At 41.6% G+C, this 23,544-nt stretch overlaps 1 protein-coding gene across 1 annotated transcript; it reads left to right on the plus strand.

Annotated features, from left to right (window-relative positions):
* Positions 1 to 8,420: 8,420 nt before the first annotated feature.
* SAR1A (secretion associated Ras related GTPase 1A) lies at positions 8,421 to 23,011 on the plus strand. Its single transcript, XM_046653801.1, has 7 exons — positions 8,421 to 8,555; positions 12,403 to 12,476; positions 12,602 to 12,721; positions 13,145 to 13,210; positions 15,773 to 15,876; positions 18,694 to 18,825; positions 20,575 to 23,011. Exons 2-7 carry the CDS (start codon positions 12,419 to 12,421, stop codon positions 20,689 to 20,691), a joined length of 597 nt encoding a protein of 198 aa, XP_046509757.1. The 5' UTR covers positions 8,421 to 8,555; positions 12,403 to 12,418; the 3' UTR covers positions 20,692 to 23,011.
* Positions 23,012 to 23,544: the final 533 nt, after the last annotated feature.

Genomic DNA, 23,544 nt, shown 5'->3' on the forward strand with positions numbered 1-23,544 from the left:
CAACCAAAAGAATAAAATACCTTGGGATAAATTTAACCAAGGAAGTGAAAGACCTATACAACGAAAACTACAAGACCTTCTTGAAAGAAATCGATGACGACATAAAGAGATGGAAAGATATTCCATGCACATGGATTGGAAGAATAAACATAGTTAAAATGTCCATACTACCTAAAGCAATCTACAGATTCAATGCTATCCCAATCAGAATTCCAACATCATTCTTTACAGAAATTGAACAAAGAATCCTAAAATTCATATGGGGCAACAAAAGACCCCGAATTGCTAAAGCAATCCTGAGAAAGAAGAACAAAGCTGGAGGCATCACAATCCCTGACTTCAAAACATACTACAAAGCTACAGTAATCAAAACAGCATGGTACTAGTACAAAAACAGATGCACAGATCAATGGAACAGAATTGAAAGCCCAGAAATAAAACCACACATCTATGGACAGCTAATCTTTGACAAAGGAGCTGAAGGCCTACAATGGAGGAAAGAAAGTCTCTTCAACAAATGGTGCTGGGAAAACTGGACAGCCACATGTAAAAGAATGACAATCGACCATTCTTTTTCACCATTTACTAAAATAAACTCAAAATGGATCAAAGACCTAAAGATTAGGCCTGAAACAATAAGTCTTCTAGAAGAGAATATTGGCAGTACACTCTTTGACATCAGCTTCAAAAGAATCTTTTCGGACACCATAACCCCTCACATGAGGGAAACAATAGAAAGAATAAACAAATGGGACTTCATCAGACTAAAGAGCTTCTTCAAGGCAAGGGAAAACAGGATTGAAACAAAAAAACAGCCCACTAATTGGGAAAAAATATTCACAAGTTATTTATCCGACAAAGGGTTAATCTCCATAATATACAAAGAACTCACACAACTCAACAATAAAAAGTCAAACAACCCAATTACAAAATGGGTAGGGGACATCAACAGACATTTCTCCAAAGAAGATATACGGATGGCCAATAGACACATGAGAAGATGCTCATCATCACTAATCATCAGGGAAATGCAAATCAAAACTACACTAAGATATCACCTTACACCTGTTAGAAAGGCAAAAATATCCAAAACCAAGAGTGACAAATGTTGGAGAGGCTGTGAAGAAAAGGGAACCCTCATACACTGTTGGTGGGAATGCAAACTGGTGCAGCCACTATTGAAAACAGTATGGAGATTCCTCAAAAAGTTAAGAATAGAAATACCTTATGACCCAGCCATCCCACTACTGGGTATCTATCCCAAGAACCTGAAATCAGCAATTCCAAAAGTTCCATGAGCCCCTATGTTCATTGTAGCATTATTCACAATAGCCAAGTCATGGAACCAACCTAAGTGCCCAGCAACTGATGATTGGATAAAGAAGATGTGGTATATATATACAATGGAATACTAGTCAACCATAAAAAAGGACAAAGTCGTCCCATTCACAACAACATGGATAGACCTTGAGGGTATTATGTTGAGTGAAACAAGCCAGACAGAGAAAGACGAACTCTGTATGACTCCACTCATAGGTGGTAGTTAACATATGGACAAAGAGAACTGATCGGTGGTTGCCAGGGGAAAGGGGGGTGGGGGGAGGGCACTAGGGGTGAAGTGGTGTACCTACAACATGACTAATAATGATGTACAACTGCAATTTCACAAGGATGTTAACTTTCATAACCTTAATGAAAAAAAAAATTTAAGACATGCCAAATCAGGGTCACAAGAGTCATGGAATATTTTAAATGTCTACATTTACATATTTTTAAATGTTTACATTTACCAAATTAATGCATTTAACACACATTAAAAAACAGAGCAGTGTAAAGAAGAAGAGAGACCTGGACGACCAAAGTCTGCACACTACTGCCTCCTGGCATCTAGTGCCCATGATCACCATCACCACCAGGCTCCATCACCACCAGGCCCAAGAGAAAGGCTGAAGGGCATGCTAAAGGAGATAAAGCCAAGGTGAACGACAACCACAGAGCTGATCTGCGAGGTTATCTGCTGAACCTGCTCCTCCAAAGCAAGAGCCCAAGACTAAAAAGGCCCCTGCAAAGAAAGGAGAGACGGGACCCAAAGAAAACAAGGGGAAAGCCAATGCTGACAAGGATGGGAATAACTCTGCAGAAGATGGAGATGCCAAAACAGACAGGCACAGAAAAAAAATTTTTTTAATTGTGGCAAAATACACACAAAATTTACCATCTTAACCATTTTTAAATGTACAGTTCAATAGTGTTAAGTACATTCACAGTGTTGTGCAACAGATCTCCAGAATTCTTTTCATCTTGTAAAACTGAAACTTTATAGGCATTAAACAACTCCCCATTTCCCCCTCCTCCCAGCCCTTGGCAGCCCCCCTTCTACTTTCTGTCTCTATGAATTTGACTACCCTAGGTACTGCATATAAATGGAATTATATAATATTTATCTTTTTGTTACTGGCTTATTTCAATTAGCATGTCTTCCAGATTCATTCACATTGTATAGTATCCATCAGAATTGCCCTCCTTTTTAAGGCTGAATAACATTCATTGTGTGTATATACCACATTTTGTTTATCCACTCAGCGAGTGATGGACACTTGTGTGGCTTCCACCTCTTGGCTATTGCAAATAATGCTGCTGTGAGTGTACAAATATCTGAGACTCTTCTTTCAATTCTTTGGGATATGTATTCAGAAGTGGAATTGCTGGATCAGAAGGTAATTCTGTTTTCAAATTTTTGAGCAGCCTGCACACTGTTTTCCATAAGGGTTGCACCAGTTCACATTCTCACCAACAGTGCCTGAGGGTTTCACGATCTCCCCGTCCTCACTAACACTTATTTTCTGTTTTTTTGATAGACATCCCAATGGGTGTGCAGTGGTATTTCATTGTGGGTTTGATTTGCATTTCTCTGATGATTAATGATATTGGGCATCTTTTTACACTGGTTGGCCATTTGTGTATCGTTGGAGAAATATCTATTCAAGGCTTTTGCCCATTTTTTTCCCCTTTTTGAGGGTGCTCTATTTGACTGGAATGAAATGGTATTATGTGAAACCACTGATACAAAGATAAGGCATTATTATGACTATAAACAAGATAAAAAAGGCTTGAAAATTCTCCCTGAGTGTCACAGCTCATTTGCTGTAATCTAGTTTCTTGGTAGATTAAAGGTGTAAAGGCATTTTCTTTCTTTCTCCTTTTTTTGGCACCTGAGCTGACACCTGTTCCCAATCTTTTCTTCTTGTTCTTCTTCTTCTCCCCAAAGCCTCCAAGTACATGGTTGTATATTCTACTTGTAGGTGCTTCTGGTTCTGCCGTGGGGGACGCCGCCTCAGCATGGCTTGATGAGCGGTGCCGTGTCTGCACCCAGGATCCGAACCGGTGAAACCCTGGGCCACCGAAGCAGAGTGCACGAACTCAACCACTCGGCCACGGGGCCGGCCCCAGTATTTTCCACTGAAGACACAGGAAGCTCTGATTAGCCTTTTTCTTCTTAGTCATTTTGGAAAGAGTGGGAGAAGGGACTATTTTGCTTATCAGGGTTCTCAACTCCTACAAAGATACAACAAGGGATGAACAACAGTAATTTACTATTCAGAAGGATGTGGGGTGTATTTGGAATAAAAATACAATGGAAAAAAATAATTGTTTCTTTGTGTGATTTTGCTGACTCCAAAACCCTTTCAGTTTTGGACGGATTCGCTGTCCAGGAGGAAATCTAAGGTAAGTCATTAAGATCTCACAGATCTTCCCTGGTTGACCACAATCTGCTCATCTAATCATATTTGACAATAAACTTAATTATCCAAGAAATTTTATTGACGTTTTCTATCTCTGCCTCCTTTAGATGAGTGTCATTTTAAACTATGATACACGGAGAACAGTCAAGAATTGTATCTTGCATTTGATTTAAGAAGCTACATTTAAAAATTAAAACTTGCGTTTATATAATTATCATGATCAGGGAAATTAGAAACCAACCAGAGAGAAATTTATAAAAACATATTTCAGGAAAGGACTTAAAGTTAGATGCCCCTGCCAACTTCTTTGTAAACTGGAGAACATACAATTACTTAAAGAAGAATTAAGTTTTCCTAATTGCACTCTAGATTATGTCAAGATAAAACATTTGGAAATCTTAAGATTTTTACCTCCTCAAATTTTAGATGGACTGCTCTCCAGAAAGATTTTTCTAATCAACATTATATGAAATCCTCTAGCTGATAAAAGGCCAAGCATTTACTTCTTCTCAAGCATTGAATGAATTTTTATCTATGAACACAGATGGTATTCTAGTTTTTACCATACTGAGCAGGAAGGAATAATTAATTTTCCTTATCCATGCCCTTTCTGCTTCCTGGTCTCTCCTCTCCTTCACAGCCACATTCTAAATGGCATTGTCCAGGGTCACTGCCCCATTTCCTCCCCTCTCAGTCTCTCCTCAGTTCACTCCAGTCCAGCATCCATCCCCAATTCTCCCCCGAAACTGCATTTATCAAGGTCACCCATGACCTCCATGCTGACAATTCCAATAGATGATGTGACGGTTAATTTTATGTGTCAATTTGACTGGGCTAAGGGATGCCCAGATAAAACAGGTGAAACAGATATAGCAGGTAAAACATTACTTCTGGGTGTGTCTGTGAGGATGTTTCTGGAAGAGATTAGCATTTGATTCAGTAGACTGAATAAAGAAGACCACCCTCAACAATGTGGGTGGGCATCATGCAATCCACTCAGGGCCCAAATGGAACAAAAATGCAAAGGAAGGGCAAATTCTCTCTCTCTCTTCTTGAGCTGGGACATCCACCTTTCCTGCCCTTGGACATCAGAGCTCCTGGTTCTCAGGGCTTCAAACTCCAGGACTTACACCAGGAGCCCCCTGATTGTCAGGCCTTTGAACTCAAACTGAATTATACCAGTGACTTTCCTGGTTCTCCAGCTTGCAGATGATAGATCGTAGGATTTCTTGGCCTCCATAACTGCGTGAGCCAATTCCAATAATAAATCTTCTCTTGCATATATGTCCGTACATCCTATTGGTTCTGTCTCTCAGAACCCTGATTGATACAGATACTTGTCAGTCTCCATTTTAGTTTCTGAGAGCCTGTCTACCTAATATTGAGCATGCGAAGGGGAGTAAGAATACAGTGGGGAGAATTACATAAAACTCCTCTGCTCAAACCCTCCATTGGCTCTCCAGCTCACTCACAATAAAAGTTAACGTCCTCACAGTGGCCTACAAGGCTCTAAAAATTTGCCCCCTGTTGGGAGGCAATTCTCCATGAATTTCTTGCATTTCTGCACTTCTTGGAGCAGAGGTAGTGGCTGCCTTTGTTTGGACTCTCTTTTCAAGGATGTTTATATAACACACAGGCTCAAAGACAGGATCTCCGTCTGGGGCAGAGGACAGGTTCGTTTACTGTCCGGTGTCGTAATGTCTCCCACTGAGTCAAAGGTCAGGCAGGTTTGCTTGCTGTCCATTATGCAAGATTTGGGTTCCCTAAGTTCTGGGTTCCTCACCTGTGATGCAAACCCACTCTATGGGCAGCATCCACCTGGACTGCTCTGCATCGCCCCCAAAGGACTTGAGGGAGCCAAATGGAAAAGATACAAACATGAACCTCATGCTACTTGCTATGCTTAAGGTAATAAAATTCTTTATCTCTGCCCCAGGAGTCTCGTGTCTCTGCCAGTATTGTGCCAGGCTAAACCATTAGCTGGCAAGTGACATAAAGTCTTGGACCTTCCCAGTTCTTGTCTGCCTATCCCACACCTCTCTCATCTCATCTCCTGCTCCTCCCTTGTCACCCTGCCTGGCTACACTGGCCTCCCAGCTGTTCCTGGAACCTGCTGAGCACACACCTGCCGCAGGGGCTCTGCACATGCTCTGCTGTCAGCCTGGAACATTTCACCACCCGACATCCCTCAGGTTCTGTCCAAATGGCACCTTCACCGGCCTTCCTCAACTCCTCTATTTAAAATAGCCTTGCCACCAGTAAACAGGTGGACTTTTGCCAATCTGATAGGTGAAAATGATATCTCACTGAGTTTTAAATTTATCTTTATTTTCTATATATACTTTACAACACCTATTATATTTCTATTATTAGTTTATTATGCTTAAGAACTATTTATATTTCCTGTGACTTGTCTCGTCCTATCCTTTATCTATTTTTCTATTGTATTATTTGTCTTTTGCACATACATTTTTCACTGGCCTATGACGTGATTACACATATTTTTTCTCAACTTATCGGTCTTTTGAGTTCATAGCGTTATCATTGTTGTTTTTTTGCCATATAAAAGCTTTTAATGTTTCTGTAGTTGAACTTATCAATATTTTACGGCTTCTAGATTTTCAATCACAACCGGAAAGGTCTTGTCCGTTCCAAGATTATAAGGAATTCATCCATGCTTTCTTCTATTTTTCTAGCACCTTAACGGTGTCATTTTAAAATAGACAGACCTTTGAATCATTTGGAAGTGACCTGGTGTAGTATGTGACTTATGGATCCAACTTTTAGGTTTTTTGACTACCAATTGCCTCAACCTTTTTACTATTTATTTATTTTAAAAACATAATTGAAACATTTATTGAAAATAGACTCTTGAAAAATTGCTTCCATGCACAACAATGCCTCTTTCACCCATTTTAGAGGTGAGTATACTGTGACCTAGGGCATTTGTCAACAATCCCAAGACTGCCCAGCTGGTAAACAGAGTTCGCAGCTCCCTTGAGAATCTGCCCTCGTGCTTCCTCTTTCCTCCTGAGGCCCCCCAAGACGTCCTTGTGGTTTGGGACCCCCCCCCCCTACTTCTTGCAACCAGTCTTATAGCAGGGCCGGCAATCCAATGCATTAGCTTGCACTGGGGCAGCCCTGTGCCTCCAGGGTGCATACACTGGGGTTCCAAACCCTCTGGACACAGCTCCCCTGGTTTAGCTAAAGCTGGTGAGACGCCTTAGAACACGGCCTGACCCCGTTGTGTGTCTGGGCAGGATTCAGACTCAATGCAGAAGACCCACAGGATGAAAGGGGGGGCTTGCCCATCCAGCCTCCTCTGAGTATAGTTGGAGGTGCCAGGTGCCACTTTAATTTTATTTCTGCATGTACGTGGGTCTATTTCTGTACTTTGTTCCATTGGTTTGTTTGGCTTTCTCTGCACTGGTGCCAAACTGTTTGAATTACTGGGATCTATAATATGTTGTAATATCTGATAGTGCTTCCCCTCTCCTTGTTCTACTTTTTTTTTTTTTTTATTAAAGATTTTATTTTTCCTTTTTCTCCCCAAAGCCCCCCGGTACACAGTTGTATATTCTTCGCTGTGGGTCCCTCCAGCTGTGGCATGCGGGACGCCGCCTCAGCGTGGCCCGATGAGCAGTGCCATGTCCGCGCCCAGGATTCGAACCAACGAAACACTGGGCCGCCTGCAGCGGAGCGCGCGAACTCAACCACTCGGCCACGGGGCCAGCCCCGTCCTTGTTCTACTTTTTCAGAGCCTGTTTCCTGACTAGTCTTGTTTATTTTTCCATTTGAATTTTAGGAACAAACAGGGTAGTTTAAAAAGCACACGCATAACCTATTAATCCTATTAGTACTTGTATACGAATTATGTTAAATTTATAATCTTACTTAAGGAGAATTGAGATCTTTATGATATTGAATCTTCCTATCCAAAAACATCATTCATCCTTCCACCATTTGACTCATTTTTCTTATCTGTAAAATGGGAGTCATAATACCAATCTCATAGGGCTGTCCTCAGAATTTAACGAGAAAGCGTGAAGGACAGCATAGTAGGAGCCAAGGTGTTGCTTGGCTGCTTCCTAGCGTCTGAACTGGGGCTTCCTTCCTAGATAATCCTGAACTTCGTTCTTTCATTTGTAAGCTGGGGATGGTTATAACAGTATCTGCTTCACAGGACTGTAATGACGGTCAAAGGAGATGAGGCACGCAAAGTACCGCGCCCTGCCTGGAGCATAAGTGCCCAACGACTATCAGCTGTTCTAAAAAACGGGCTATCACAGGGAAACGTGACTTAAAGCAAAAGCCTGCTGGGATCCACCTTAGGTCGAGGGCTCTCAGGTCAACTCTTTTTTCCGAGAGCCCACTCACCGTCACTCGCCACTTCTGATTTTCCCTGTGCCCCCGGGTAGACGTCTAGTCGCATCGGAAGCCGCGATCGCTAGCGCCCAGACCCACCGCGGGACTCCAGGAGGCCGTCCCCACCCCCGGGCCGCGGCGCTGCCACGTCTCGCGCGCCAAGTTCGCCATATGGGAGGAGGCGGGGCCGAGTCGGGCCCGTCCCCGAGCGCGCTGCATCACGCCTGAGGCCCGCCCCTCCGCGGCCCGCGTCGCTGGGAGCGCGGCGCCGGGGATGCGGAGCGCCGTGACGCTACGAAGGGGCGGGGGCAAGCACGCGCCCGGAAGTGCTGGGGGAGGGGTGTGACGTATATCCGGCGAGTAGCTGGCGGTCCCGGGTGCTGTTTCGCTGTGTGCTGTGAGGGAGGGTCGAAGCTGCCCGCCGCCGCCGGAGGAGCTCCTGGGGCCGTGAGTCAGGGGGCCGCGGCGAGGGAGGGAGCCGGGGCCGGAGGGGCTGGGGCGGACGGCGAGGAGGGTCGGGGCGGAGGCCGGCGCAGGCGGGGTCGTGGGGGGGAAGTGACACGCAGGCGGTTCTGTGGGGCCGCGGGGCTGGTTCTGGGCGGGGACCGGCCGGGTCTGCTCGGTCCCCTGCCGGCCTCTGGGGTGTCGGGTCGATCTGCGTTCCGCTCGGGGGGCTGCCGCTGCTGGGCGGGGTAACAGCTTGTACTGTGCGCTCCAGTTTACGAAGCGGCCTCACATCCCCTGTCTCGGATGAGCCTCGGCGGAGGCGAGTGGAAGTCCTTGATGATTATCCTTGTTTTACACACTCGGGGGCTGAGGCTCGCCGAATTGGCCGAGGCCCCGCATGTCGCGAGTGTGAGAGTTCCAAACAGGTCTCCTGGCTCCCAGTCCACGGCACCCCCCCCCCCCCCCCCCCACTCCCCCACTGCAGCCCTGTGTTATCTGATGTCCTGGGTCGAACCCCGTGCTTTCTCGTTCCACCTCCCTCTTTTTTCCTGTCTCTCTTCAGTGCATGGAAAAATTCTTTCATGTGCGTTTCCTATATGGATTGATGCTTTCTGCACAATTCTAGCCGAGATGTCAGGAGCACACTTGTGAGAGTTGGCACTAAATTTTCTGTTAGCATTCTCCCTTGCCCTTGGCTTTTCCCCTTTACCTCGCTCCATCTGCATAGGTTGTGACAGGGGGCCTATGGAGCTTTACAAGAGGACTGACCCTTGACATTTGCCCTGCAGCTAAGCAGAGTTTCTTAGCTAAAAGCCAGCTGCCTGCTACTCCAGATCTGTCTGGAATGGTGTCTCAAAGTTGCTCTGAGGATGTATAAAAAGTAATGAGTATGTATAAGAAGTGGTGTATGGATTCTTTATGGGCTAATGGTCAGCTTGCTGCTCCTCTTTTTTATTTGAATCAGTCAGTCCTGGAATTTGCAAATTTTAGTTTTCGGTCCATTGGCAGTCCTTTTGTTGGTAGTTTAGAGCCCTTAAATTTCAGACTACTCTAATTTGCCACAAGATGCTATAAAGTGGTAGAGTGGATCAAGGATAGGAAATGAATAGAATGCTACTTATTAACATACCATTCAAAAGATATGATGTCTTGTAAGGAAGAAAACTACAAGATTATCATGTGTAGTTGGTGGAAGTTTTATCTTTTTATTTGGATTTGAAATATATGTGATAGTAACAGGAAGGGCTTTGGCTTTGGCTTTGGCTTCAAAAGAGGAGAGTGTAAGTCCTGGCACTGTTAAAACTTTTTCAGTTGAGCAGTCCTGGTTAAGCCAGCTAAACTAGGGGTGTCAGCATCCTCATCTTGTTAAATGAGGCCAAGGATTCTTGCCTGTTAGGGTTGGTGTGAGGTTGAAATGAGATATATGTGTAGGTACTGTAAAAATACTCATGAGGTGGTACAGAGGAGAGGCACATTGTTCTCTTACTTTCCTATAATGGAAAGTTAATGCAGGAGCTTTGTTAGTGAATTTACGTTATTGGACTTCTTAAAGTGTGGACTAAGTTTCCAGTCAAAATTATTACTTAACATGCTAGATTTGGTCTTTCTGCCAAAATATATTTTGATTTTACTGAAAAAGGCAAAAAAACCTTATTATCTTTTCATAAAAGCTTTTGCCTTTAGTTTCCACCCCCGCCCAAACTCCCAAGCTTCGTTTGGCCCGCCGGGGTAACAGCCATAGAAAAGAATCATTAAGCAGTCCCTAAAGTTTATCAAGCCACAGGACTAATTAAAAAACCCAGTAATTGGATGAAAAAGAAAATTAACATATACTATCCATTTTTCAGTTTCTTTTTCATCTAGCATTCTTTGAATGGAGAATATAGGTGGGTTTTTGTGGATGATCCTTTTACAGGTCACCAGTAAAAGTAATAAAACAACTTTTGTTTGCTTTCTTTTTTGAGGAAGATTAGCCCTGAGCTAACATCTGCTGCCGATCCTCCTCTTTTTGCTGAGGAAGACTGGCCCTGAGCTAACATCCGTGCCCATCTTCCTTTGCTTTATATGTGGGATGCCTACCACAACATGGTTTGAGAAGCAGTGCGTAGGTCTGCGCCCGTGATCGCAACCAGCAAACGCTGGGCCACCGAAGCGGAACATGTGAACTTAACCGCTGCACTACCGGGCCGGCCCCTTGTTTGCTTTCTTAAAAAAACAAAACTTCATTAAAGTTTTGTTTGGTAGCAGTTGGTCACATCTAGTATAAAGCCTTGTGTTCAGATGCTGTTGCTGATTGAGAGGAAGGAAGTGCAGGATCCTTCTTTTTTCTGTAGCACATCTGAGATATTGAGGCAAAAGTTCAGTGTGACCAGGAAATGCTGCCTCTGAGAAACCCTAACACCCACCATTGGCTCTAGATCCTACCCTCTTAACTCCATTCACAGGTCCCCTTGCTTATTACCCATGTACCAGTGTACACCTTTTAGTGCCTCTGGGTCAGCTTTTATTTTGTCTAGGCCTATGGGAAACAGGAAAAGTGGTATTAGTAGCAGTACTAATTAAGATATTTACTTAGCTAGGAACCTACCACTATGCTCTGAATGAATATTCTTATTTTTATTTATTTATTTTTAAGATTTTATTTTTCTTTTTTCTCCCCAAAGCTCCCCGGTACATAGATGTGTTTTTTTTTTTTAGTTGTGGGTCCTTCTAGTTGTGGCATGTGGGACGCCGCCTCAGCATGGCCTGATGAGCGGTGCCATGTCCGCGCCCAGGATTCGAACTGGCAAAACCCTGGGCTGCCGAAGCGGAGCTGGAGAACTTAACCACTCGGCCACCGGCCTGGCCCCATGAATATTGTTATTTTAAGAAAATCTAGGGGCTAGCCCCGTGGCCAAGTGGTTAAGTTCTCGCTCTCCGCTTCAGCGGCCCATGGTTCGGATCCTGGGCGCAGACATGGCACCACTCATTAGGCCGTGTTGAGGCAGTGTCCCACATGCCACAACTAGAAGGACCCACAACTAAAAATATACAACTATGTACTGGGGGGATTTGGGGAGAAAAAAAAAGCAGGGAAAAAAAAAGAAGATTGGCAACAGTTATTAGCTCAGGTGCCAATCTTTTAAAAAAAAAAAAGAAAATCTATATTTATAAAATGGGTTCGATCTTGATTCACATTATGAAAAGATTCTCTTTTTATCGTTTCATGGCTCTCCAAAATAGTGATATCATCTCTTTTTGTAAGTTGAGACACATATCTGCAAGAGGGGTTAAATAAATATTGTTTAAGAAGGGATAGCACTGGTAAATGGAGCAGGGCAAATTGTGCCAGCTGGTAGGATTTTGGTGACTTTGTATTTTAGAGCTGTATACAAGGATGGGTTAATCTGCTTTTTGTTCAGGTTAATATGCCTTTCATTTTTTTCTACTTACTGCATCGATGTGACATTTTGATCCAGATTATTGACGGGGCTGATTTCCTGGAGGTTTTGCTAACTGGTAGACAGCAGTGATGTATCTAGGGAATGTGAATGAGCAGCTACCTGGAGGAGTGAGTCAGATAGTAAAAGAGGAAAGTATATCTTCAACTCCTAGTTCTCTAAGTATCATAGATTGAAAACTGTTTGGTTCTGCCTAAAAACCAAATGGTAAACCAAACCAAACCATGAGTTTGTGCAGATCCGAGGCCCCCAGAGATTGCCCTCCAGGATGCACAATCATTTGTTTTCTTATGCCTGAATACATGGGACTGTAAACATGCATCAAGGCCAGGGAATAACTGTTAACTTCTCCAAAACTGTACTGGCATTCAGAAAGCTAATGTTTGTTGCTTTCGTCTTTCATACAGGTAGTAAGCATTAATAATGTCTTTCATCTTTGAGTGGATCTACAATGGCTTCAGCAGTGTGCTCCAATTCCTAGGTAAAGCCATTTCCTTGGAATATATCATAGGTTTCAGACTGTGTGTATTTCCTTCAACAATTTAAATATAAGCAGCCTTTGGTATGTATAGAGCAAAATTACGTTCAATTTTTTTTCTCTTTTAGGACTCTACAAGAAATCTGGAAAACTTGTATTCTTGGGTTTGGACAATGCAGGCAAAACCACTCTTCTACATATGCTCAAAGATGACAGATTGGGCCAGCATGTTCCAACATTGCATCCGAGTAGGTTTGAAAATACCAGGTGACCTTTTGATATTTGAAGGTCACTGTCAGGGTCAGAGGATGAATCCCCAATTGATGCAGTTCTTGTATTAACTGAGGTCCCAAAACACAGCTCACTTGAGAAAAATTCTCTATAGCACACACTCACGTCACATAGTCGTAAATCTGAACCTTTGGAACTTTGTCACTATCTATTCTTACCAGTCCTGTAATGGGACACATCTCCTATATCTACTTCTAAAAAGCGGCGAACACCTTGGAGAAAAAGAAAATTGGCTTTTTAGAATAATTTAGGAACATTTTCACCCTATATTATTCTCTTTACAAGGTGAAAGCTTCATTAGGTTTTGCAATGGTATTGGGTTACTGGGCCTTGTTGGATGGAGAAGTTTATTTCTTTCTTCTTTTCTGACAATTTTTCAGCATCAGAAGAGCTGACAATTGCTGGAATGACTTTTACAACTTTTGATCTTGGTGGGCATGAGCAAGGTAAGAGACAATTCAGTGGAAGGATGGTATTGACTTGTGGTTTATTTCATGCCCCTCCTCTTTTTTTTAAAGCAGGGTGTCATTTTTTTTATTTACAATTTGTCATTTATTTAGAATATGTCATTTAGAATTGAGATCTTATTCCTTTAATGAAATTGTTTTATTCACTTATTTTTAAGTAATTTCAAATTTGTTGAAAGTTGCATAATTAATACAGAGAAATCTACTCCTTTATACTTTTTGCCCAGATTTATTAGTCTCTCTCTTTATACAATGCATATTAATATTATTTTTCTTCAAACATTTCTGAATTCATCATACTCTTTTATTCCTTAATTCTTTAATGTATATTTCCTAAGAACAAGAATATTCCCTATATAGTCATAATGGTTATCAAACCCAAGTGGTTTTATTTTTATCTACTGTATAGTGTATACTCCTTTTTTGTCAGTTGTCCCAATGATCTCCCTTATAGCATTTTTCCTCTTAATCAAGATCCAGTACAATATCACACATCAAATTTAATCATGTCTCTTTTGTATTCTTTATTAATGGAGTATAAATATGTAGAAAATTAAGTTATTCTTTGTAAGTAGTTTCAAACTTGTCAAAAGTTGTGAAAATAATACAGTGACTACTTGTGACCACTGATCTGAATTGATATTTTGTGTACTCTACCTGTTTGGAGCAGTTGGGGAACGTTTTCTTCTACCTTCTTGTTCTCCTCCAGTGCTTTTTGCCTTACTCAGGTGTGTCTGTTTGCTTCCCAGGCTCCTCTTAGGTGTCTTGTATGTGTTTTAGAGATATACAGAATGAGGCATCTTTATGTGATGGACACTCACTTTACATTTGGCAAGACTCTAGGCTTAGGCGTAAAACATTTAAGATGTGGGGATAAATATTTTGGGAAAGTAGAAAAAAGAAACTATTCAGATTCTGTCAGATTTATTCATTTGTTTTTAAATTGAGTTGAGAGCATTTGAAGCATTATATTAGGTTTAATCTAATATAGTTTTTTAAAAGTAGAGTTAAAAAAAGAGAATATTGGTAATTTTAATCATTCAGCCAAATAATTTTGGCCAAAAGCCTGAGAAGCGGTCCAAGTAATTTTATAGTCAGTGATTTCGTTAACATATAATTATATTTATTTTATTGAATATTTATATCCTACATATATGTAGTATGATCACAATCACATAAAATACCTGTACAGAAAAAAGATTGAAAGAAAATATACAGAAACATTAGCAGTGAGTGTGTTTTGATGGAGGATTATAGATTATCTTACTTCCTTTTTTTCTATGATGAGATTGTATTATTTTCATTTGGATAGGAGTGGCTGTATGGTGTCTTTTCTGCTTCTTTCAAAAGGATTTATAACTGCTTACAAATTTAAATTCAGAGATAATACAATTATAAGTTGCATATAGACCATCTGGAGAATGCAGGAGTAGGTGTTTTTAAGACACCTGAACTGAGAATTGTGTATTATTTGGTGTGATAAATTTAGCTTTCAGCTTTTGATAGACTAACAAGGGAAATGTGTTGATGTATGTAGTGTTGTTTTGTTTGACTGAGGAAAAGTTACTTACAGAAACACTTTTTCATCATAACCTCGCCACTGTTTTACAGAAGTGACTACAGTGCTGACTAGAGTACATTTGGAGGTTTCCTTTTTTTTGTATAACTTAAAAAAATTTAACTTATAGAAGTAGTCCAGGGTCAATATAACAAATTCAGTCGACAGTCAGTATATAAATAGGGAAGGTAAGAGTGAAAGTTCCTCCTGCTCTCCTTCCCAGTCCGGCGCTTCACAGGCCATCATTGTTAACTGTCTCATGTAGAGATGCATCTGTATTCAGCCCATTGAAAGGACTAGAAATGAGTGGCTTAGAAATTATAATATAATTAAAGCATTGCTTTCCAAAACATTATCACTTCATGTCAAACCAAAAAAAATGTATAGAGCACACTGGGTTAAATATAGGAGGCTGAGGTAATTGGCCTGGGAACTTCAACCACCTGTCAGGCCCAATGTACCTGAGGGCTGAGTGGATAAGTTATATACTGGTTAGGCAGGAACTAACTTGGGACTAAAGTTATATGGACAATTTGTATCCTGATATTTTAACTCAGAGGTTGCAAACTGAATTGACCCGAGGGGTGAGGTAGGTCATTTACGTGAGTGACATTGACTGAGTGTAGAAGACAGTAGGGAGTGGTGGAAACTTTGGCAAACCGAAGAGCCCAGACCTCGTCTAAAGGGGAAGCCACAACTCAGTTCCTGCTGATTATTGATGTGTGAGTAGGTAGGCATGGGATTTTCAGAAAATCAGGCACAAAACCCTGATTGTCGAATTTTAAAAAATCAGATTAAGTTCATGGACCATCAGTTTATACCCTCTGTTCTGACTTAATACTGGCTAGGACTTGGAGAATCCATATGAAGTCTAATGCTATTGAAACCTGGCCAAGATTTTCCTACTTTATAGACCATTAGGTTATTTGATTTCAAAATATATATATTTTTTAATTGATGCAGCTACAAACTTTGTCTTTTAGCACGTCGGGTTTGGAAAAATTATCTCCCAGCAATTAATGGGATTGTCTTTCTGGTGGACTGTGCAGACCATCCTCGCCTCATGGAATCCAAAGTTGAGCTTAATGTACGTTTATATTTTTTTTCCTTTTTTGGCCTCTGTTTCTTTTAAGGAATACGGCTCAGTAGTGCCAATACTTAATCATTCCAGTTAGCATTTCATGAAAGTCCTCGTTACAAGAAGAAAGTGTTTTAAAATCTAAGACATTGCTTTTCAATGTCTTGAGGAAACTCAGCTTGAATTGAGTAAACTAACTTTGTTTATAACTATCATAGAGTGACTGTATGTCTGATTTGCTCAGGACACCCCTCAGAGTATGCCTGTCCCAGCATAATCAGTGTCTTTCCCTTCAAGTATCACATATGGTCACTCTTTATGAAGTGTGGGCATAGTGAAAACTTGAAAGAGGGATTAGAATTCTTTACGTTTTTAGATCTACGTTCTCAGCTTCTACCTGCCCACCTTTGCACTTAGCAGTCTGTTCTCAGTCTTCAGTTTTGGTCTTGTGCAGCGTTTGGTACTATCAAGGACTTGCTTCAAGTTTTTTCTTTTCTCAACAGTGCGTTTTCTTGCCTTGACAATTTCTGTAATGTTGCCTTTATTATCCCTACTGCTTCACCCTGCGCCTCTTCTTTCTCTGTGATTAACTCTCTCTCTGCACTCTTGGTCCTGGCAGTTTGAACCTGTCTCAAGTTTGTTTGTAAGAATGTTTCTTGAATCCATAGTTCTAGTCTCAGATAGAATCACCTGGAAGGCAGTCCTTCCCTTACTTGACCTCTTGGCACTGGCCATTCTTTCTTTCTTCAAACTCCCCTTTACATTCTTGGTTTGGGTGCTCTGTCTCTGGCCAGTACCTCGCAAGCTCTTTCATAAGCCCCTGTTCCTCTGCTTAGGCCTTAAATCTTGGTGTTCCCCAGAGTGTGTACTCTCTCCTAGGCTAGTCCAGGCTACTCCATTCCTTCATCTGCCACCCCCATGCTAATGACTCCCAAATGGATTTCTCTCGTCTAAACCTCTCTTGAGCTCCAGCCTCATACTTAATGCAGGCTACTAGACAACTCCACCTACCAATCTGTTCTCCTAGAATGGAACTATTCATCTTTCCCATCATCTACCTGGAAACACAATCCAGAATCCTGTGAATTACTGTAGCTTCCAGTAGAAGGAACTTTCTCAGACTTGTCATTGCCCTACTTAATATCCGTTAATCTCTATCACCTTTGGGATGAAATCCACAAATCTTTTGCACAGCACAGAGGATCTTTCACGAGCTTTCCTCTATTTATTTCTCCAACTTCTTTTCTCTCTACTGCCTACCTTGAACTATATTTGAGACATAGAGAACAACTTGTCCTTTCTTAAGTATACGGAAGTAGTTATCCCTGCCTGGTTTTCTTACCTGACCCCCTACCTCCATTTGCTGGTAAATTTCGAAATGTCTTTTAAGAGATCTCAGAGTTCAGATATGAGCATTTCTAGGAAGCCTTTCCTGACCTCTCAGACTGTTAGACTCTCCACCTTATCAGTGTCTGTTGTATTTACTGGTTTTGTATAGGTCTGTCCCGCTGGACCATGAATTTAGATGGTAAGGACCTTATCTTATTTCTTTGTGAAACCTCTGCACCTAGCAAAACATTGGATACATAGTAGGTACTTTGTTAGTATTTAATAAATGAATGACATCCTTACTTTGATTTTGTCTAACATTTCCTGGAACTGAAGATGGTCAAAGCATGTTCCCCTTTATTCCTTCAACTCCACTCTCCTTTCCTAGCTTTTCCTATCAGTGAGAACTAGATTCCCAGGCTTGAAATCTGTCAGCTTTGACTCCTCTTTTGTCTCTTGTCATTTAGACATCAGTCTCTTCACTTCTTCAAAATGCCTGCTACACTATTTATTACATGCTTCCATCTTAGGCTAGATCATCATCTCTTACTTGAGCACCACAGATAGATACTGTTTGTGAATTCATTGTACTAAAAGTGCAGATTCTATCCAGTAATTTCTGAATTTAGGGTCTTTAGGATCTGTTGCAGCTAACTTCTCAGACTGACGCCATGATGTTGGTCATCGCTTCCCATCCCATTTACTCTGTCATTACATGTCAGTGTAAATGCTTTAATCCAGTCGGGTGGTACTCCATCTGGCTTCCTGAATTCTTTTCCTACTGTAAAGCCATTGCTTGTATTCTTCCTTCTCCTTTCCACCTATTGAAATCCTCCCCCTCCTTCAGAGCCCAGTTTAGGTCCCACCTCTTTGCTAATTAGACGTCCCTCAAGCCCACCTTGCCATTTTATTTCCCTGAACGTCTTTTAAGTACTTATATTCTGTCCCCACTTGTTGTGACACTTAATCATCCACTTGCCTTGCTTTGTTGACAGATACGTGAATGTAGAGTGAGGATTTCTTGAGGCCAGGAATGTGTCTCATCCTTCCTTTTGTAGCCCCCTCAGTGCCTGAGATTGCTCTTTGCACACATGGGGCACTCAGTAAATCCTTGGGGGGTCCTGTAGCCATCTCTGAGGCTCTGGAGTCAGAGCATTCGCTCTCGGAGGATTGTGCTCAGTGGGTAGCCCGAGGATGGTCTTTGGTGAGTGATTTAGCTCACAGTTAAGGTTGGGCAGTTCTGCTGCCTTGTAAATAGATACAGCCTTAAGTTGAAATTGTTTTGAGGATCTTTACCTAATGTCAAGGTAATTTTTATGTAATGCTAAGGGTGTTATATAATGTCAAGATGAACTTTTAGTTGATCGCTCAGGTCTAAAGATGATCGCATTTCCGCTTTACGTCTGCTGCGTTACAGACAAGTGGAAGTCACAGTCGCTTCATTACCTAGTGGGCTCGCGCAGATCTTCACTCAGCTCCTCTTTATCTCGTCTCTAGGCGTTAATGACTGATGAGACAATATCCAATGTGCCAATCCTTATTTTGGGTAACAAAATTGACAGAACAGATGCAATCAGTGAAGAAAAACTCCGTGAGATTTTTGGGCTTTATGGACAGACCACAGGAAAGGTAAGAAAATCTTCAGGGAACCTATTATAAAAGAAATTCGCAGCTTTTTTTTAACGTTCGTGTTTTGCTGTCTAGATTTTACTTTGCTTTAAAAAGTTTACCTGGGCTCAAGATTTGTTTTCCTCTAGGTAAACTCTCTGAAGACAAACATGTTCTTAGTTTAACCATTTTTTCTTTTTTAAGATTGGCACCTGAGCTAACATCTGTTGCCAGTCTTCTTTTTGTTTGCTGCCTCCTTCTCCCAAAAGCCCCCCATACATAGTTGTATACTCTACTTGTGAGTGCCTGTGGTTGTGCTATGTGGGATGCCGCCTCAGCATGGCCTGATGAGTGGTGCCATGTCCACGCCCAGGATCTGAGCGGGCGAAATCCTGGGCCACCAAGCAGAGCGCACAAACTTAACCACTCGGCCACGGGGCCAGCCCCTAACCATTTTCTAATAAGATATATTCCTCAGGTATTTAAAGATGAAGAGAATGGTAGAAAAGGCAAACTTGCTATTTTAAGAATTTTCTGACTGTCTTTCAAATCTGATTCTGGGAAATCTCTTTTGAAAGAGCCCTTCTTAGCCAGAAATCTTTTTGTTTGACTGGAGATTTCAGGTTATGAAGAAGAGTGATCATTTATGTCACTTACCAAGCATTGAAATCAAAGCTCTGGATTATCCTCAGTGCTCTTTGCTGAGATTGGTAGGACTGTTGTCCTATTTCGAAGATGAGGAAACTCTGAGAGTGATTTGTAAGTCGGTGATAAAACTAGGAATAGAACCTGAGTCTTCCGGATCAGTAGGTTATGCTGTCTCCAGTTGGAAGGGGAACTCTGTTGCAGAAAAGTATGCTTGTGAGAGAGAAAATCTAGATTAGCTATAATTAAGCGTGAATCCTGGTCTTTTCAGCTCAGATTTTGGCATATTTACATTTTATTTTTATTTTTTTAAAGATTGGCACCTGAGCTAACAACTGTTGTCAGTCTTCTTTTTTTTTCTTCCCAAAGCCCCCCAGTACATAGTTGTCTGTTGTTGTTGTGGGTGCCTCTGGTTGTGCTATGTGGGACGCCACCTCAGCATGGCTTGATGAGCAGTGCCATGTCTGCGCCCAGGATGCGAACTGGCGAAACTCTGGGCTGCCAAAGCAGAGCGCACGAACTTAACCACTCAGCCATGGGGCTGGCCCCATATTTACTTTTTAAAATTTTCCTTTTCTGAGATCTGTGATAATTTTGTGACTTTTTTACATGGTTCCTTAGTCTTGCCTCTTCTTGGTTCGTTCTTTCTAGAAATGCTTCCTTTAATTCACTTAGTTTCCCCTCTTCTGCATGAGTGTTACACATGAATTCTTAATTTCCTTGATGTAACCTCTTATTAGTGTATATTTCTGAATGCTTGTGTTAATGAGAGTGTCCTTATTTCCAAAAAGTCCCAGACTCCTTTTGTCCATTAAAGAGCATGCTGGTTCTCTGGGTCCCAGTGGCCTTTTTCTTGGTTTGCTGCCATAGCTTTCCAGATGAATATTGATGTGTTCAAAGCAAATGCTCTTCGCAGAGAGAGAGAGGCTAGGAATGAGAGACTATTCTGTCCTGAAAGGATGAAGCCCTGGGGAAGTCATCTGTAGGGCCTTGACCACATTTCTGTAATTAATCCCTGTTTAGATTTGCTTTTGAGGAATGGAGAAAGTGATTTCTGTGATCCCCCTTTCAAGCCTTTCCACCATGGAGATGCTAACAGGCCTTTCTTGGTTTTGTCTCCCTTAGGGCAATGTGACCCTGAAGGAACTGAATGCCCGCCCCATGGAAGTGTTCATGTGCAGTGTGCTCAAGAGGCAAGGCTACGGCGAGGGCTTCCGCTGGCTCTCCCAGTATATTGACTGATGTTTGGACAGTGAAAATAAAAGAGTTTTACTTCTCTGGACTGATCCTATTCACAGCTTCCTCATGAACTTTTCTAATAGAACAAGGAAAGCTCTCCAACCATGTCTGGCGTTGAGAAGCCAAGAGTCTCTGTCAGCTCTCATCGCCCAGTGGTGACATGTGCTCTTCTCCACACTGTTGGGAGGTAACGCTGCCCCACGTGCTGGTGCAGGTCAGCATCCCGGGACTTGGAAGCTGGCAGGATTTGCCGGGTAAAGCTGTGTGCCATCATGGGGCACCTGAAAAGAAAAACACGTCTCACCACTGTGGTTGATTTCAAAAGAAAGTGATTCTATTTTTTAAAGATGGTGTTGTTAATGTAATTGGTGTCCCTCCTAACTTTTTGAGTTAACAATTTACTTGGTCCAGAGTTTTCTATCCTTTTTTTTTTTAATCTAGTGAATGGCATTTAGATACTTCATAAAATTATGCACAGATACATCTTGCAGGCCAGCGCTCAGTCAAGTGAACTTACTCCTGTTGGTTAGCAGGCAAGTGAGAGATGTGAGAGATGCGCCCCTGTTTCTCACTGCCTTCTAGTGGGTGGCGTCACCTTGAGCACCGAGAACAGGAAAGGGTAGAGCCCTGGCCTCACATTTGCGGCAGGTTTCCACTGGCATGCTGGGGTCATTCCTCATCACGGAATGCACAGCAGATTGTTCACTGCAGAGGAGTTAATCGTACAGTGGGTTGTTGCTATTACTATTTTTACTTAGAAAGTTACAAATTTCAGCTAGTCTCTGCTTTTATACTGTTGGGAAATCTCATTTCTCTCTAGCACCTTTTTCATTTTCAGTTCTAAAAAGTGACTTTCGCCTCAAAGTTGAGAACATCTCTCATGTTGTCATACACTGCAGTATGTCTCAGTTACTTTTGCACAGATTCCTTTCAGAGAATATCTTCTGAATTGGAGAGTCACACAGGACAAACTTAACAGCTTAAGAGCTCTGAATTCTGTGAGTTGAGAACTTAAAAATCTGGTGGTGCAGCATTTGTTTGAATCTAGGAAGGATTTACGCAGTGGGCTTTCAAATTTTCACTTGCAGAATTTGGTCTCTATTGGACTGTTCATAAGCTCTGTCTTTTGATCAGTTACCAATTTTTTTGGTGTCTAAAGGTTAACATCTGTAGCTTTTCCAGATTTTTTTTTTTTTTTTTGGTATGAAATTGCCTTTCTCCATTCCAGAAATAAGCTGGGGAAACTCTAATCCAAGAACTTTGTGTAGAGCTGTTCCTTTTGAGCCAGCATCACTTATTGTCAGTAAGCACCCCAGCATCCCCTGTAGTGTGATGACTATTTTTATAGCATTCCATTTTCTTAATGCCACATATGAAATTGGATTTTCATGATCTTAGCTAATATTCTACCCTTGTAGTAAAAGATGAAGGAATAGGAGGTGGTCTTAAGATAGGAGAATACCTTCATTCTTTTTCCTTTAATGAAAGATTAAAGGTAGTTTTGTTAAAATTCAAAGTTATAATGATGCTTATTTACAGAGGATTGAACGAAATTGAGTGGATTCTTGCTTCTAATGTGAGGGTAGGGAAGGTGTGGATAACATATTCCAGGAGTGAGATATTGTTCTTTAGTTGGATTTCTCGTTGTTAGTCTTCACTACTGACTGTTGGGAAAGCATACTTTTTTACAGGTACCAAATGCAGAGGCTCAATGAAGTATAAGTCTGGGAAGAGCATGCCTTTCATTTATTAGCAAGCATAGCTGGATTAAGACAAAATGGTGGGTTTGGAAAAGGGTTAAAGCCTTAAGTGAACAAATGTAGCTAACGGGGAATGAACTGGCTAGTTAACTTGCATACTTTTAATTTCCTTTGGCTAAAGGTAACCCATACTTCTCCATTCAGAGACATGAGAAGTATGAGTGCTTCAGTGTTAGTTTTCTTGTTTTTGTTTTTTTCCTATTTTTCCCTAGTCACTTTGTAGCAAGCTAGAAAACTATGGATTCTAGACAGGGCAGCTCTTTGTGAAAGTGGCTTATTTTGGCCACTGGAGAAAGGGGATTGAAAAGTCAAGTGGCACCAGTCTACTCCTTACCCCACAGAAAACACCCTTCCTGTACTAAGATAGTGGAAAGAAGCTGATGTGAGGAGCTTGGCTCCTAACACTGAGGATTGGAGCTTTGTACAGGAACCCCCATGAACTGAGACTTTTCATTCTGTTTTATCAGAGTGCATATATGTCCTATTTCAGGAAAAGTAAAATGGTCATTTACAAAAGAAAGTCAATCTGTATCCTTAGCATTTTAATAAAAACTTAAAAGAAACTTGCTGGCTTCATTCCTATGTGTGTGTTGGTTTGTTTTGATTTGAACATATCATGACATTTGTTCTTGGGGGGAAAGCACAAATTCTTTCTGGGAAGAAATATTTATAGTGGATGTGGTGGGCTTAAGTTTTGCTATCAGGAAAAAAAAGGGCTAGGCCAGTTCACACATTCCACTAGAAGTCATCAATTTAGGACTGTGTGAGAGCCTTGGGACATGCGGTGGTCCCAGGATTGGTGGTCATGTCTGCAACAGGATGGACGTGGCAGACTTTTGAACAAAATCACATTAACATGCTAGCAAGGACTAGATCCAGTTTAGCTGTGTTTCACTCATCATTTTCTACAAAATAGGAGAGATTCAGTTGACTGCTACATTTGGCAAAATAGAGGAATGAAACCTGTGCTTGTGCATTTACGAGGCTTGTAGGAAGACTTGCTTTTAGAAAACCCAAATGAGATCCCAAAACTAAGGTATTAGGACAAATAGATTGGGAAGCAAAATGGAACAGTTTCTTTTTGATGAGTATTAAA

The sequence above is a fragment of the Equus quagga genome, chromosome 2 (genome assembly GCF_021613505.1).
Source record: "Equus quagga isolate Etosha38 chromosome 2, UCLA_HA_Equagga_1.0, whole genome shotgun sequence".
Taxonomy (NCBI): Eukaryota; Metazoa; Chordata; class Mammalia; order Perissodactyla; family Equidae; genus Equus; species Equus quagga.